Below are 14676 nucleotides of genomic sequence, written 5' to 3' on the forward strand. Positions count from 1 at the left end.
CCTGCTGTATTGTTTTAATTAATGCCATTGATGTGATACTGTATGTATATTTCATTGCTATCTGATAACTGAATTGTTATCAGCTCTAAGCTAACTCTGGTGTCAAGTTTCAACAAAAGAAAAAACAACAACAAAGTGCCTCTAAAATACTGTTCATACAAATATGACATACATACATACATACATACATACATACATACATACATACATACATACATACAATTTTAGAAAAAGTGTGTTTTCTCCACAAATATCAGTTTGTCCTGTTGTTACAGTAAGAAGCTATCTGCTGTAGATAGTTCTCACATTCAGTACATATATCTCACACTAACATGCATAATACACTGTTGGATGACGCTTGTGAAGTTGAGTTACGTCTGTGCAGGTGTATGATGGATGAATGAATGGATTTTTACCGGCTTGTTTTTCCAAGTCAATAAATCAGAAACAAACTCCTCAGTTATGACCTTCTCAGTGCAGTTGGGGTTTATGCAAGAAAGCAACCAGTGACCTCTACTGGCGAAAATCAGAAACTACAACAGGAACAAACTTGTGAGCGAATGAGTGACATTGACGTCACATGAATGAATTTAGGAAAGCCTTTAAGTGGAGACAATGCTAAAGGATTCAATGGGTCCTGAAACATGTTTGGGATTATACTGAGTCCAATTTTCTAGCAGCACACCTGCATGGCTGATTCAAGTGTCTCACATGAGAATTGATGGATGAATTTTAATGCCAAGTCTGAACAGGACTGGACAAAATCTAAAACTAGCTTATGGACTGTCTTCCTCGACTAATTCTAAATATATGCCTTATTTAAGCAATATAATACTCCATATTTACAGGTATAGCCTGCCCAATTCTTCTATTAGGCTAAGCTGAGTAAATTTCTATCTCCTTATCCACCGTTTATTTATGTATTTGTTTTGCTAATTATAACGTTAACGTACATTTATTTGCCAACTCTGCTCAGGCGTCGTTACCTTAAGAGGCGAGTCCACTCTGAAATTGAGCTATTTTCTGTTGCTTAAGTCCGTTGTTAGAGGTGAAAAACAAAGGGAGAGAGAGAAAAAAAAACATTTTGAATTATTACATTTCAGAAAATTACGTTTGTTTACTTGGAAAAGTTGGCACCGGTGACTTCAATTGTGGCATTAACCGGGCTTTAACTTTTTTCACATATCAAGTGAAAAAAGTAAGAATTAAAAACGACTTCCGCCCGACCCGGACGTCACTTCCTCGATTCACAATGGTTCCTCCGGTTGCAGTTTCGCCGCTCATCAAGGTAATAATACAGATTATTTCCCCCTCAAGATTGTTATTGTTATGACTTTGTAAATTTAAAGAGAATAAGTTAATTATGAGCGTCAGCTTTTGTCTCAAACCGCCGGCGAACTGGCCGTTAATGTTCATTCTTCTTCAGTAGCATGTTAGCTGCTGTTTGCTAGCACTGACATTGAGAGGTTGTACAGGTGAACTTTACTCCTCAAAGACAGCTGTCAGGTCTTGAGGATCCTCCACATCGGTCTGATGCAAAGTTCGTGATTATCATTATTAGCTGGTTGTAGTGCTGCAATGATTCCAGTGTGCCATTTCAGTCAATAACTGCGATGTTAGCGTGAAGGGTCGGAGGGAAAAGTGATCTTCGCCCCTGTCACGGCTAACGTAGCTCAGCGTGTTTTTTCATGTACAGTTATCTGGCGTTATTTTGTCAAACGCTGACAATATTCTGGGTTTTGTTAAGGACAGAACCATATAAAATATCAGATATGTATTTATCTTTCAGCTAGTTATGTTTTAAAGTAACAGTCCCATCAATGCATTATCGCAGTCGAAATCTGAAAAGCTTACAGGAAAATAACTGTATAGACAACATCTAACTGACATGTCTCAGTTCACTGAGTTAGGTCGTTATTCGTCATTGTGTTACTAATTAACACGTTTGGATCACTTTTTTTTCAGACGGCCAGGTGGTCTGCCTTGCTGCTCGGCATGCTCTATGGCAAACAGAGGTTCGGTAAGTTCATGTTTGCGCATGCGCCAGATAGTGTCTCTGTCAGTCTCCAGATTTCAAGGACAACAGTTCAACAAAAGTGAGAAAATAGTACAGTTAGGTTCATAATCAGTATGTTATTACTGTCAACAATGCTTTTCCTACAATGGCAAAGCAACTGTCTCCTGTGAAGACGGCCAGTTATAAAGTTGCAATGCTGTACATAATAAAGATAATAAAGATCGGTTGTGGTGTTATTCTTGTTCAGAGTACCTGAAGCCCATCGCTGAGGAGGAGAGGAAGGTTGAGGAAGCCGAGAAGAAAGCCAGAGAGGAGCAAGAGCGTATCTACAAACAACTGTCTGAGGGTAACAGAGGACCACACACACTCTATGTCCATGTCTCACTCGCTTGTGACATAAATGCAAATGTTATTGTTGTTTATTTTAATCAGACAACTCACATTTTGACATCATGTCTACAAAATATCTTATTTACATGCTTTTTTCCCCTCTTGTTTTCTGTCCCCTCTGCAGCAAATTCTGACACCATCCTCAAATGAACAACCTTTGGACCTGAGTCATTATGTCCCAAACTTAATAAAAATGAATGTATTTTTCATGTAATTATCGAAGCGTTTGTGTGCTTTTTGTGTGTTTTTCTGGGTGTTAAACTTCATACTACAACAGATGAAACATCAGACATATCTAATTAAAATCTTCTTTCAAACAATTCACTTTTTTCAAGTTCTTTGGTCGTTGCATGTAATGCAAAAACGACACGCTGCAGTACGCACATTTGACAATGACTGGAGTGCAAGTGCGTGTGTGTGTGTGTGTGTGTGTGTGTGTGTGTGTGTGTGTGTGTGTGTGTGTGTGTGTGTGTGTGTGTGTGTGTGTGTGTGTGTGTGTGTGTGTGTGTGTGTGTGTGTGTGTGTGTGTGTGTTTTGTGTACCTGTCCTTCAGTAGGAGATGAGCCTGGGGGAAGAGCATGGTTGTAATCCTGGCCTAGTTTAGCAGCAATCCCAGGATTGGGGTCAGGGGCCAGTAGTAGAAAGTGCAGTGTGGACAGAAGTGTCCCCTCAATACTCTTGTATGTTGTGTAATATCATAACCTTGATTATGAACTCTACAGTGACTGAGAGCATTATATAGTAGATGCTATTGCGTTGTAATTGTGATGGCGAAGTGACTGCAGATAGTTTTAGTACATTTCTTATTGCTATGTGTGACTCTCAAACAAATTTTTTTTTTTAAATAAATGTGAAGCTAGTGTCCAATAAAAGTGAATTTCCTCGAGTGGTGAGTGTAGCAAGTTTCAGCATCAAAGGCAATTAATTCACTCAGCTCATAAAAATACATTTGCTTTATTTAGGTCATTGTTGTACACATGAAGAGGCAAGCTTTAAAATACTGACCATAAAGTAAATTAAGTCTATTTAAAAATGTTAATGGGTATATCCACAGCATATTTAAGTACATGTATTGCCTAATGTTGCGTGGTCATGTCTGATACACCCACTCTTTCCATATGTGAAATACTTGAACATCATTAAATTGAGGCAAGCATAATAAAAATCATATCTCAATCATTTAAGGGAATAAGAAATTACTTGATTAATGACTCATTTGCCAGTGCTTATAAAGCACACTAATTTTACTATTTTAAAAAATATGCATCTATATTTCAACTAGAAAAATATTTTTATATTTACAGGGAGGAAGGAAATATGTACAAGTCATTATTACAAGAAGTTGTTCTTCTGTCTCAAACAGCTTCACTGTCTGCAGAAATTGTTATTGCAGATGCATTATGGACTAGTGGTTAAACAGTCCTGGTTTGCCTGTTCTCCACATTCATGTTGGTGTGTTTCCCATTTCCTCTCACATTAAACACACCTTTGTTTACTATTATAAATACTCATAAAATCATTGCCCTTGAACAAGACACTAGCCTCCAATCTGGACCCTTTGGGTGGTGCACTAGGGCTGACCCCCGCCTCTGTAAATGACAGGTCTACTGCAGGAGATGAATTTCCCATCAGGGATTAATAAGTGATAACTTTTCACAGCAGTTGGAGGGAGAAGATCGCTCTTGCTACCATGCAAAAACTGTTTTTCATTGTGCTCTTATTTAATAAGACAGTTGAATATTCATGAAATATAACATTCTCAGCTACTCTCAGACATATGTACAGTATAAAGGCATCATGAGGAAGCAACTACAGGCGTGTCTGCAACGCGAAATTTCTATGCCCTCACATAAGTATTCATACTAAACATAACCATACCCTTTATACAACCCGATTCCTAAAGAGCTGGGACGCTCTTTAAACATAAATAAAAACAGAATACAATGATTTGCAATTTAATTGTGTTTACCAACAATGGTTTTACGAGGTGTTCCTGAGCCCATGTGGTGATATCCAATAGTGTTCTCAAAGTGGTAGTCTCTATGGTCTTTGTACTGTTTTCAGTTGAGTTTATGTCAAAAAGGACTAGCAAACTATCACCTTCGGTTTTATTTGTGTTTTGTACAGTGTCCAAACCTTTTTAGGAATCAGGGTTGTAATATGCATCTTTTACTGCAGCAGCTTTGAGCTTATCTACATTTGGCTCTCTGCAATCAAGGTAAACAATCTCTCAGTTGTAAATGGTAAGTGACTGGAAGTGAGCATGAAATTGTCGTTCTGAAGTATTTGAATATATGTACACTAGTTCAGTAATAGTTGTAGCTATCCATTATCTGCATTTACATTGTGAAACACTGAATGAATGTTACATTAATGTACAATACACCGTATGAAAACAGAGCTCCAAACACAGTCTACAGTGACTTGGGCTTAAATTACTTGGGTATCACTACACAGATGTATGTACAAGTTTTATCTTCTCAAAGAAACTGTGAAAAGATTTATACAAGGTTGTCCCACTACAAATGAGCACACACCTGAACTGACATGAATCCTCAGAGGATAAGGAAACTAGTACTGCATGAAGTTAAGTGAAAACCTGAGATTAAAAAAACTCCTCATTTAAATACAAAGGGATGGGTAGCCTCTCCTCAAATGTAACCTGAAGTGTTGGTGTCTTGCCTTGTTTTGCTTTCATTATTTGGCTCATCCAGTTAAAGATAAACCACTGCTCGTCTTAGTGAGGATTCTCTCCTTGTTCAAGTGTTTTCTGATGGGAACCAGTTTTTCTGAAGAAATACTATGGGGCTGTGCATTCACTCATGTCTTCCCGACCTTATTGCATTTTTTCCTTGGCAGTGAGACTGACTGACTGACTGTGGTGCTCAGGTAATTCTGAAGTCAGTTGGTCATAAGCCGTCTGTGTGCCCTCCCATCGAGTGCATGGCGTTTTGACCTTTTAACACACTGAGCAGGTCTTGGAGCCTGAGCCTCCACCACTGGGGTTGTTTGCAACAGCTGATGGACAAAGACACATTGAACAGAAAGTCAGTATTTTTTGCATCATGGGAAGGTTGGTATTTGTTCCACAAAGTCACAAAATAGCATGCAGTGACACAAATGATTGGCAAAGATCACTGCAGCAGTTCTAATACATTTCATGGTTGTGTGATTATTCCAAAGAATCACTGCACCTTTACTGGCTGTAGCTGCCTCTTTAGCAGCTTTCTCTTCCTCTATGGCTTTGAGCTTCTCCTCATACTCCTCTTTTTTAGCATTCCACTCCTTCCTGTTATTTAGGATGCCGTCCAGCATGGGCTGGATTTGAGGGTGGAAGCGAGAAAACTCCTGAGAAGAAAAGAGTCAAAAGACAATCTACATTTCAGAAGTTTGCAAAAATGAAAACAGAGCAGTTTGGTGCAGGGGGTTTGTTCACACAAAAAAGCAAAAAAGTATATGTATGTAAATTGAAAGGAATCATCTACTGCTCAGTTCATCAGTCAAAATGCAATATCAAACATTACCTTGTAGACAAACGTGCAGACGAAGTCAATGAAACCACACTGTAGCTTTGGAAGCTCCGCTGCTTTGTTCCTGTCCATCATGGGCTGGTGGGAGGGACAGGAAGTGTTTGAGCCACTCAAAAACATTATACAAACATCCAGGATATCAATAATAACAGCTGCTGCTTCAGTGACTGGGAGCAGGAACATCAGTGCTGTTGCAATACAACGTTTAGCCATCTGTGGCAGCACTGAGCACATTGCTGCCAGCCAGCACTCCAGCAAGCACGGGGGGAAAGTATGCGACATCTATAATTTCCGTTGTGTTGAATTCAGGAATGCATTGTAAGAGCCGGACACGACGGCGTCACTCAGCCTTGCTTCCAATTTTTCCCAGCAGCCACTTGAGGTATTGCGACAGAAATCTGCTGAAGCCCAAAGAGCATTTTCCCCAAAGACCACCAAAGTAAAACAGACGTCTGTAAAACTGTCGACATGACACCTCCTATTGTACACATACCCAAATATTACCTTTTGATGCCACACCACGGATAGCCCGCACAGTTATTTATTGTTGTTATTTATTTATTGTTGTACTCACAATAGGTTGCTGCTCCAGTACTGTCCTCTCCAGGTCACCCTGCTCCCAAAACTCTGCTGCTACAGACAAGGCAACCTGAAAGACACACACCCACAGTCCTCTGTAGAAACGCAGATCACAAACACTCCCTAATTTATGACATGTGTGGGCTTCTCACCTTGCTCTGCACCTCCCAAGGCTTGGTGATAGCTGACAAGTCACATGCAGTCATCATCATAGCCCTGAAATTGAAAAGATTTAGAGGATCAGAGAAAATGTAAAATAAGGAAGAAGTACGCACATGCTGGTTGTACTCACATGACGATTTCTTTTCTGGTTGTTTCTAGAGACATGAAATCGACCCACTTCTTTTCCTCCTCATATGTGTGTGAAAGGTCCACGATCTTCTGGAACATTGTTCTTTTCCTGCCAAGGTGCAAACAGAGAAATTATGCTACAATTAATTACATAATAACTATGTATTTTTCCATTATAGAAGTAAGACAAAGAGCATAAACAAGTAAAGCACGTCAATGAGAGACTGTGCTGACTTGAAATAAAGAGCCAGGTCAGTGGCGATGATGGCGATGTCCATAAGATGGATCACATGGTCTACCTGTCGCCTGTTAAGGTTCTGGTAGATGTTCAGTGACTGCAGGTGAGATGGGAGGAGAGACGGACATCAGCCATAGTCAGTGAGATTTCAGCAACGCACAAGTTAGTCACGTTATCTCACCTCGTCGGCCAAGAGAAACTTTCCAAACTCCAAATGGTGTCGTTCCAAGATGGAGGAACCATGCAGTTTGGCCAGAGGGTTGCCAGATCTGTTAGCGTAAATAAAATTTCTCAGATATGAACAAAAATAAACAGGAGATTATCAACAATCACCATCACCAGCACACCACCAAACCAAAATGTCACAAAAAGTATATTTATTGAAATGTAATGAAAATCATAGTCTCAATTTACTCAATTCCCTTACTCAGTGTGAAACCTGGGCCTGTTTAGTTGAACGCAAAGCTGATATTCATGCAGGAATTCACCTGATTGGTGCTCTAAACCTTAGAGTTTTGTTGGCCATATTTAGGTTAACACAGGATGAGAAGAACAGGTCAGCTCAGCAATCACACACACACACACACACACACACACACACACACACACACACACACACACACACACACACACACACACACACACACACACACACACACACACACACTTTTTTTTTTTTTAATCATTTCTGGGGACATTACATAGACTTACATTAATTTCCTGGAGACTTACCCCAACCATAACCATAACCACCTGCATTTTGTCCCTAAAGCATGCAAGGGGGACTGCTACAACTGCATTTCACTGTGCAATCCTATATTGTGTAATGACAATAAAGCTGAACCGTGAATCTCATACATTCAGATAGAAGGAGGCATGTGTTCATACACAGCATACAATGATTATTTAGCATTATTTTGGCACTAAAACTACTGTCCCTCTTTGAATGGGACAGATCTTCTGTTTACCCAGCTATGGATATAGTTTGGCAGAGTGTCAGATAGATTATTTCTTCTATTATATAATGAAAAAATTCCTAACATCACTTACTTGACTTGGTATAAGTTGTTGGTCCCTCTGTGATCAATATCATGGAGGAAGCCTGCAGTTATCATGGCCATTACCTCCAAGTCAGTGTAGTACCGCTTCAGCATTCCCGTCTGAGCACACAGAGGCAAACACAAAGTGGTCAAAACATAGAAAATACACTAAATATTGTACATAGTTTTCCTGGTGCTTTCAATAGCTAGATAATAGTAGAAAATAATATGAAAGAACAATACCGTTAAGAGTGTAAACATGGTCTGCCCCACGTTGAAGCCATGACGCCAGTTGTGGTAGGTGATTCTTCTGTAGCCTTTACTGAGCGAGTACATGAACCGAACCAGCACCTGAGATGAGAGAACTGATTAATCACACAGACTTGGTGCTTTATAATAATATATAATAATGTTGTTTGCATGTGGGCGTGTGGCTGTGTGTCTAGATCACCTCTTGAGGGACCTGAAACTTCTTGACCACCCCAACCTCATAGTACATCTGGATCCCGCACCTCACCAGGTCCATCTCTGTGCAGTTAAAATCTGAAAAACGGAACTCGTAGATCTCAAACTTCTTGATCAGTGGAGGCAGGTCTTTTTTCTAGGAGGGAAATGAACAGAACAAAAGAGTCAGAGTGAGATAAAGAAATATGAAGCACACAACACATTCACTGTTAGAAGTTGCAAAAATCAGTGTTACCAGGATAGCTAGGAGCTCGTCCTCTTCACAATCTCTGGGTTCACAGTCATAAAGCTCTCTAGTGTTCTGCAAGACATGAGATTGTAAGTATGAATTCACCAAATATAAAGTGCAAGTACAGAGGTAATTATAGGTTGTTAGACCTCCCAGAGTGAAACAGCCATACTGAAAACAAAGTGTACTGTAACATGGATGTTGGACCGTATCCAGCACTGACCAGGATATTCTGAATCTCATCATCCCGACATTTGACGTGGTAGAGCACCATGTCTTGTGCGATGTCTTTCCGATTCTCCAGCTTGTTCATCTTGTCGTAAGTGTCCGTGTTCAAAACGGACCAGCCCAGAAACTGGGTCAAAGCCTGAGAGATCAGGATGAGGATTTCATCAACAGTGACGGACCATATGATGAACAGCTACTCAGTGTCACAAAAATCTCCAAAAAAACAACCCACATTTAACTACTGCAAGTGATGGAATTCAGTGTGAAGAGGGTTTGTTTACCTCCATCAGCTGCTCATCCTGTTCATCAAAAGGCTTTCCATCTTTCCTGTTGTAAAAAGTGGCCACACCCACTATCTCTTCTTTTTTGTTGACGATCGGCAGCGAGAGAACATTTTTTATGGTCCAGCCAGTGTTGTCGAATGGCTCAGTCTGCAAGCAAGCAAAAACATCTCTGTCATTAATATCCCAGGGCTGGTTTTTGTAAAGTCGTCTCTTCTTCCTTTCTTACCTGGAACTCGAACGTCTCATCGGCAGCTGTATTCATAATGTTACAAATCTGAGGAACAGGAATAAGACAGATTGATGGAGGTGGAAGATGTGCAGAAACATTAATTTGGTCCTAACTGGTTCAACAGCTTGTAATATAACCAAAAGAAACTCACAAAACCGCTCTCGGCAACATAAGTAGGCAGGCCGCTAATTAAGGCCCAATGATCTGGAGGGGGGTTGCTGTGTGACAGACGGGCAAGTAGACAGTTAATGGACACGAGCACAGACTGTGTGTCAAAATTACATTAAATAATTAAGGCAGATTTTTTGTAATAGAAATCCAGGACAACATTTTGAATAAAAATTCAGACTTTAGAAAGTGTCAGATGAAAAAGATTTACTTACGGTATAACTTTAATTTCTTCTTTGCCATGCAATATATAATCAATCACTTTGTAGAAAATGATCTCCTGGAGGACAAATAAAACACAGAGATTGGATTTAAAACAGTTATACAACCCCAGTTCCAAAGAAGTAGAAAACTCAATGTAAAACCGAAGGTGATCATTTGCTAATCTTTTTTGGTGTCTACTCAATTAAAAAACTGTACAAAGTCAATATATTGAATGTTTGACCTCATCAACTTCATTGATTTTTGTAAATATCTGCTTAATCTGAATTTGATGCAGCACCACATTTCAAATCAGTTGGGACAAGAGCAACCAAAGACTGGGAAAGATGTGGAATGCTCCAAAACACCTGTTTGGATCATTCCACAGGTAAACAGGTTCATTGGTAACAGCTGTTAGAGTCATGATTGGGTATGAAAGTGAGGTTCACCACTTTATGAGCACATTGTATACAGGAAATTACTCCATGGAACACTTTCAACAGTCAACAGTTTGTTTACACATGATTGCATTTTGTTTTGTTCATTCATTTTGTTTTACACAAAATCAACTATTAAATCAAGTTTAAACTGTAGATATCCACAAAGTAGCGGAGCGTTGATAATGATGTTAGACAAATGACATAAAAGAACGTACCCTGCCATCAGGAGTGACAGGGCCAGAGTAAGGTGGCTGCTCACCCATCAGCACTGGCCAAATATCAAAGAACTCCTGAGAGAAGGACAGATACAAGAACGTCAGCACCTCATGGTATAAATGCATGAACACACAAGATGGAATATAGCAGAGAAACATGCGGAAAGACACGGTACCTTCTCCTTTGTCATGTCTAGTAGACCGACAGAGTAGCGGTCACAGTTGAGGTAGGCTCGGACTGTGTACAAGGCTTTGTGAAACTGTCGCTCAATGTCTGTCAGCTCTTCAAATACCTTGTGGGCAGACCACAGCAGCAGCTAGGAGGCATAACACACACACAGCAGTCATGTCAGGCGTTGGGCTCGTGCGGTGCGAATGCGGCATTTTTGTCGAAACGTGCAGGTTAATGTGCTTCACCTGTCCTTTACGCGTCTCACAGTTGTGGAGATAACTCAGGTGGAAGATCTTCAAGTTCAAAGAGGCAACTTTCAGATACTTTAAGAAGAGCTACAAGAGAGTATAAAGCAATAGAAAAACATGACATGACATAGATGACAGAGATCACATAAAGGATCCTTTATGACACAGTATAGGATGTGATGATGATGATGTGTGAAGATGTACAGCACAGTCTGATACTCTGCAGAAGGACAGACATTAGATCACAAGATGTGCTCTTTAAAACACAAAAGTCAAATCAATCTGTGCATTGATTACATAAGCCACTGATTATATAGAGTAAAGGAGGGGAAAGTGTATCATTGTGTATTTCTAATGAAGTTAAGCATATTTTCTTCCAAAGTAAATGCTCCTTCAGTACTATAGGGAATGGCTTCTGGATTTTTTGTTCTTCTTTATGCTAATAATGTCAGACACTGTTAACTGTTAATAAAGTCATTAACCTGTTGTGGAAGTCCACAACTGATCTGGCCACCTCAAGCATATTGCCTTTTTGAAGCTTAGCTTGTTCCTAAACGGGATGACAGCCTCATACACGATGGATTAATGACGTTAATAATCTACCAGTCAGCTCGTGGGGAATTCCCTCCCAGCTGCAGTGAAGCTCTGATGTCAGACGTCTTTTAGGAAATTTTAAGTTTAAGACACTATGACTTTATTTTGAAGGCCACTTTGTACGTGCTTTGTCTGCATTTGTCTTTGTGCGTTGGTGCTTGGCTCACATCTTCATCCTCAGCAGTGAAATGTGGTCCGGTGGTTTTGTTTAGAGCCATGATCACAGCCACCAAGTCTTTGCCGTTGAGGATGGGCGTCGCCAGAATGTTCCGAGTGTTGTAATCTGTGAGTTCATCGACAAACGGGCTGAAGTGCTGGCTCTAAAAGACAGAAAAGACATGTTTTTAGTGTATATAGTAACAAGTAAGAGTATATATGTTTACATACATGCATATATAGTAGTAGTAGTAGTAGTACTTTCACACACATGCGCAAATAAATGGGACTTAATGTTGCATTGTGTGTACTTTCATTACTATTACTGTGTACATCTTAAAAAAATTGGCAGGCAGGTAGAATCTAGATGACAAATCACTTGACAATAATGTCTCTAAAACTGAACTTTGTAAGAAAAGAAGTACCAGGCATGCCTTGGACGATCATGTCCACTCGCAGTTTCCCACTGCTTGATCATTTGCAATTTCATCATGAAACTAAAACACTTTAAAATGCGAACAATATATATTCAGTTGAATAACTTGACAAAACTTGATTAAATGCATGCCTGCTAAAAGCCTGATATAAAGGCATTCTGTGGACACACTGTATGGAGGAAGAGTGGAGTAAACTAGTTTTGATCTGTTTTAGATTCCTGCTGACTGCTGACTAAATGCCAGAGGCATCTAATCCACAGCTAGAGCAGAGGCTGATGGGATCGGGAAATAAATGGATTATGTCTGACAAGGGGATTTACTCACTTGGTCACATATGGATACGTTACCAACTGGTTTTTTACTTGCCTACAGCCATAACAGCTTTTAAGCATAATGTAACCCATGAAAATATACAGATTTTCTAACAACGTGCCACTGATCTTAAAACTTACTTATTTTATCTTCATAAACAGGGGAGTGGGTGCTTAGCTTGGTTAGTCAATGCACTGCATTCACACAGCTGCAATATTGATAATGATCTCATGAAGTAAAGATGCACGAGAGCATAGAACATAATTTCTAGACTGCATAAATGGTAACAACTGCAAATAGCTTATCAGGTTGTCAGTTGTCAACCAGCATATTCCCTCAGCATACAACATGCCAGTCATCGTGAGTCTTGATCATCATTTGTCATTGATGATCATTGATGACACAATTTTGAAACTGGCCAAAACTGTTCAATCAAACCAGGTAAATATGCCACAGTATGAAAGGTGCCATAAAGTGTTGCTGCTGCTTATTGTCACAAAGGAGTGGATTTACACTGTGATCCTGTTCTGTGTTACAGCCCTACTTGTTGTTTTATGCTGATATTTCTGCATAAAAACTGAGCCTAGTTCAGTTTTAACTTTTACAGTATGAGTTAAAGTGTGTAGGATTTGAAACTTGAAGGCTGTGGCGTCATCTGGTGGTGGTATCATGACATCGTGACAGACAGCAGTGCACATATGCTCAACATCTGCACTGCATCCAGAGCTTCACCATTAATCTCAGGATTACTGTTCATGACTGTGTGTTTTCCCCACTCCCCGCTTACCTCTGTGACATCTTTCACATTAACAGTCTTCTTTGTCAGGGCCACGTGGCCAACTATTCCCAAGTCCATAGGATAGACGATCTCAGAGTCCGGCGGCACCACACAGTCATCCAGCTCTGCCTCTGTGTGAACATTGAAGAGCCTTGTGGCGAGCTCTCCGATGCCGTTCCGCTGCCGGTACATGAACAGGCTGCACCGGTCGGCGTGGATGAGTGCGCTGATCCTCTTCAGGATCTTGAAGACCACTTTTTCCATGTTGATGTTCTCCTGCATGTCTTTGATCAGGTCATACATGATTTGGCTTTCTTCAAACTTGAAAGAGACAGAAAAATGACATTTTTAGTATTTGATTTCTGCCTACCTCTACCTATGCTTTTTTCTTAATAAACTGGGAGTGAAATAATAAAATTTACCTGACTCAGATCCTGGTACTGGCTGAAGTCGATCTGTTTCTCTGGGATTCCTGACAACTTTGCTATGGGAGCAGGGCCCATCTTCTTGGCAAAGTATTGTTTAGCAAAGCTCGGGTTCCCTTTGAGGAACTTTTCCACATCTTCCTGTTGCACACCCATGGTTCCTTCTTCCTGCTGTTCTCCCAAGTGTTCCTGTCTTCTCCCTCTTCAGCTCAGTGATGGAGCTCCCGCTCAGTCCAACGCTGCTGCACGAACTACCTCCAACTTTCAGAGTAGAAGTAAAAGAAAAAGTAAAGCAATGCACGCAGCTACTTGTTTCCCAGTTTATCCACTGAAGAAGAAAACAAATCTTACCCAGGTATTACACACAAAGGGGGAAAACAGAAGAGGACACATTCAAATGCATGTAAAAAATAATCCTCCTGTTAGTGGGATGAGCGGACTGAGTGAGGGAGAGCCCTGAGGAGAAAGCAGAGGGCTGAATCCAAACAATCCTTCTGTCATCAGCAGATAGTGCTGAAGGTTAGCAGGGATCTGCCAATGCTAAACTTGTCAGCTGATCATCTAGTAACAGAGACGTGGGCCAAATGATCCAGTCTGCAGTCAGCTTCAATACATTCAGTGACTGTGTAACAGTGCAGATGGAAGGAACGAATTGTAAGAATAAACTCTGCAGGAAAAAACACTGTATGTTAAGATTAACAACATTACACTTGTTAAATAAGTAACAGAAACAGGAGAAATCTGAGGCTTTGTGTAAAGGATCAAAATGTAGTAAACTCCCTGTATTCTGATGAATTTGGTGATTAATCTGTGACACAAATACAGAAACTAATGAGAGATAATTGTATTGATAATTGTTATTTTTCAGTTTGTTCTGTGTCATCTACAGTAAAATGTTTCTGTGTAACCTCACACATGCAGGTCTACCTGTACAAGCTCTTTAAGTCCTTATTAAACACGGCCTCCTCTGGCATAAGCCCTATTTAGTTAGGACACTAGCTGATTATCTC

The 14676-nt window shown here is 40.2% G+C and overlaps 1 protein-coding gene across 1 annotated transcript; it reads right to left on the minus strand.

Moving 5' to 3' along the window:
- Positions 1–5140: 5140 nt before the first annotated feature.
- pde6b (phosphodiesterase 6B, cGMP-specific, rod, beta) lies at positions 5141–14179 on the minus strand. The gene is made up of 24 exons (XM_070989262.1): positions 14018–14179; positions 13664–13927; positions 13251–13562; positions 11726–11878; positions 10962–11051; positions 10721–10861; positions 10545–10619; positions 9904–9968; positions 9672–9738; positions 9518–9565; positions 9289–9438; positions 9003–9146; positions 8786–8851; positions 8537–8686; positions 8329–8436; positions 8096–8205; positions 7227–7314; positions 7042–7142; positions 6809–6916; positions 6669–6732; positions 6512–6586; positions 5932–6015; positions 5602–5755; positions 5141–5425 (listed from the first exon to the last, which is right to left on the minus strand). Exons 2-24 carry the CDS (start codon positions 13820–13822, stop codon positions 5367–5369), a joined length of 2571 nt encoding a protein of 856 aa, XP_070845363.1. The 5' UTR covers positions 13823–13927; positions 14018–14179; the 3' UTR covers positions 5141–5366.
- Between the last annotated feature and the right edge of the window lie 497 nt (positions 14180–14676).

Source organism: Chaetodon trifascialis, chromosome 20 (genome assembly GCF_039877785.1).
Source record: "Chaetodon trifascialis isolate fChaTrf1 chromosome 20, fChaTrf1.hap1, whole genome shotgun sequence".
Lineage (NCBI taxonomy): Eukaryota > Metazoa > Chordata > Actinopteri > Chaetodontiformes > Chaetodontidae > Chaetodon > Chaetodon trifascialis.

Bases quoted from the DNA above. Each gene is read 5' to 3' on its own strand.
- pde6b (XM_070989262.1), bottom strand. From the start codon at position 13,822: ATGGGTGTGCAACAGGAAGATGTGGAAAAGTTCCTCAAAGGGAACCCG. The intron at 8,437-8,536 runs GTGATCTAGACA...CTCTCATCTCAG, and splicing joins AGTTTCAGGTCCCTCAAGAG to GTGCTGGTTCGGTTCATGTA. The intron at 6,016-6,511 runs GTGAGTACAACA...CCCTCCCACCAG, and splicing joins TACTGGAGCAGCAACCTATT to CCCATGATGGACAGGAACAA.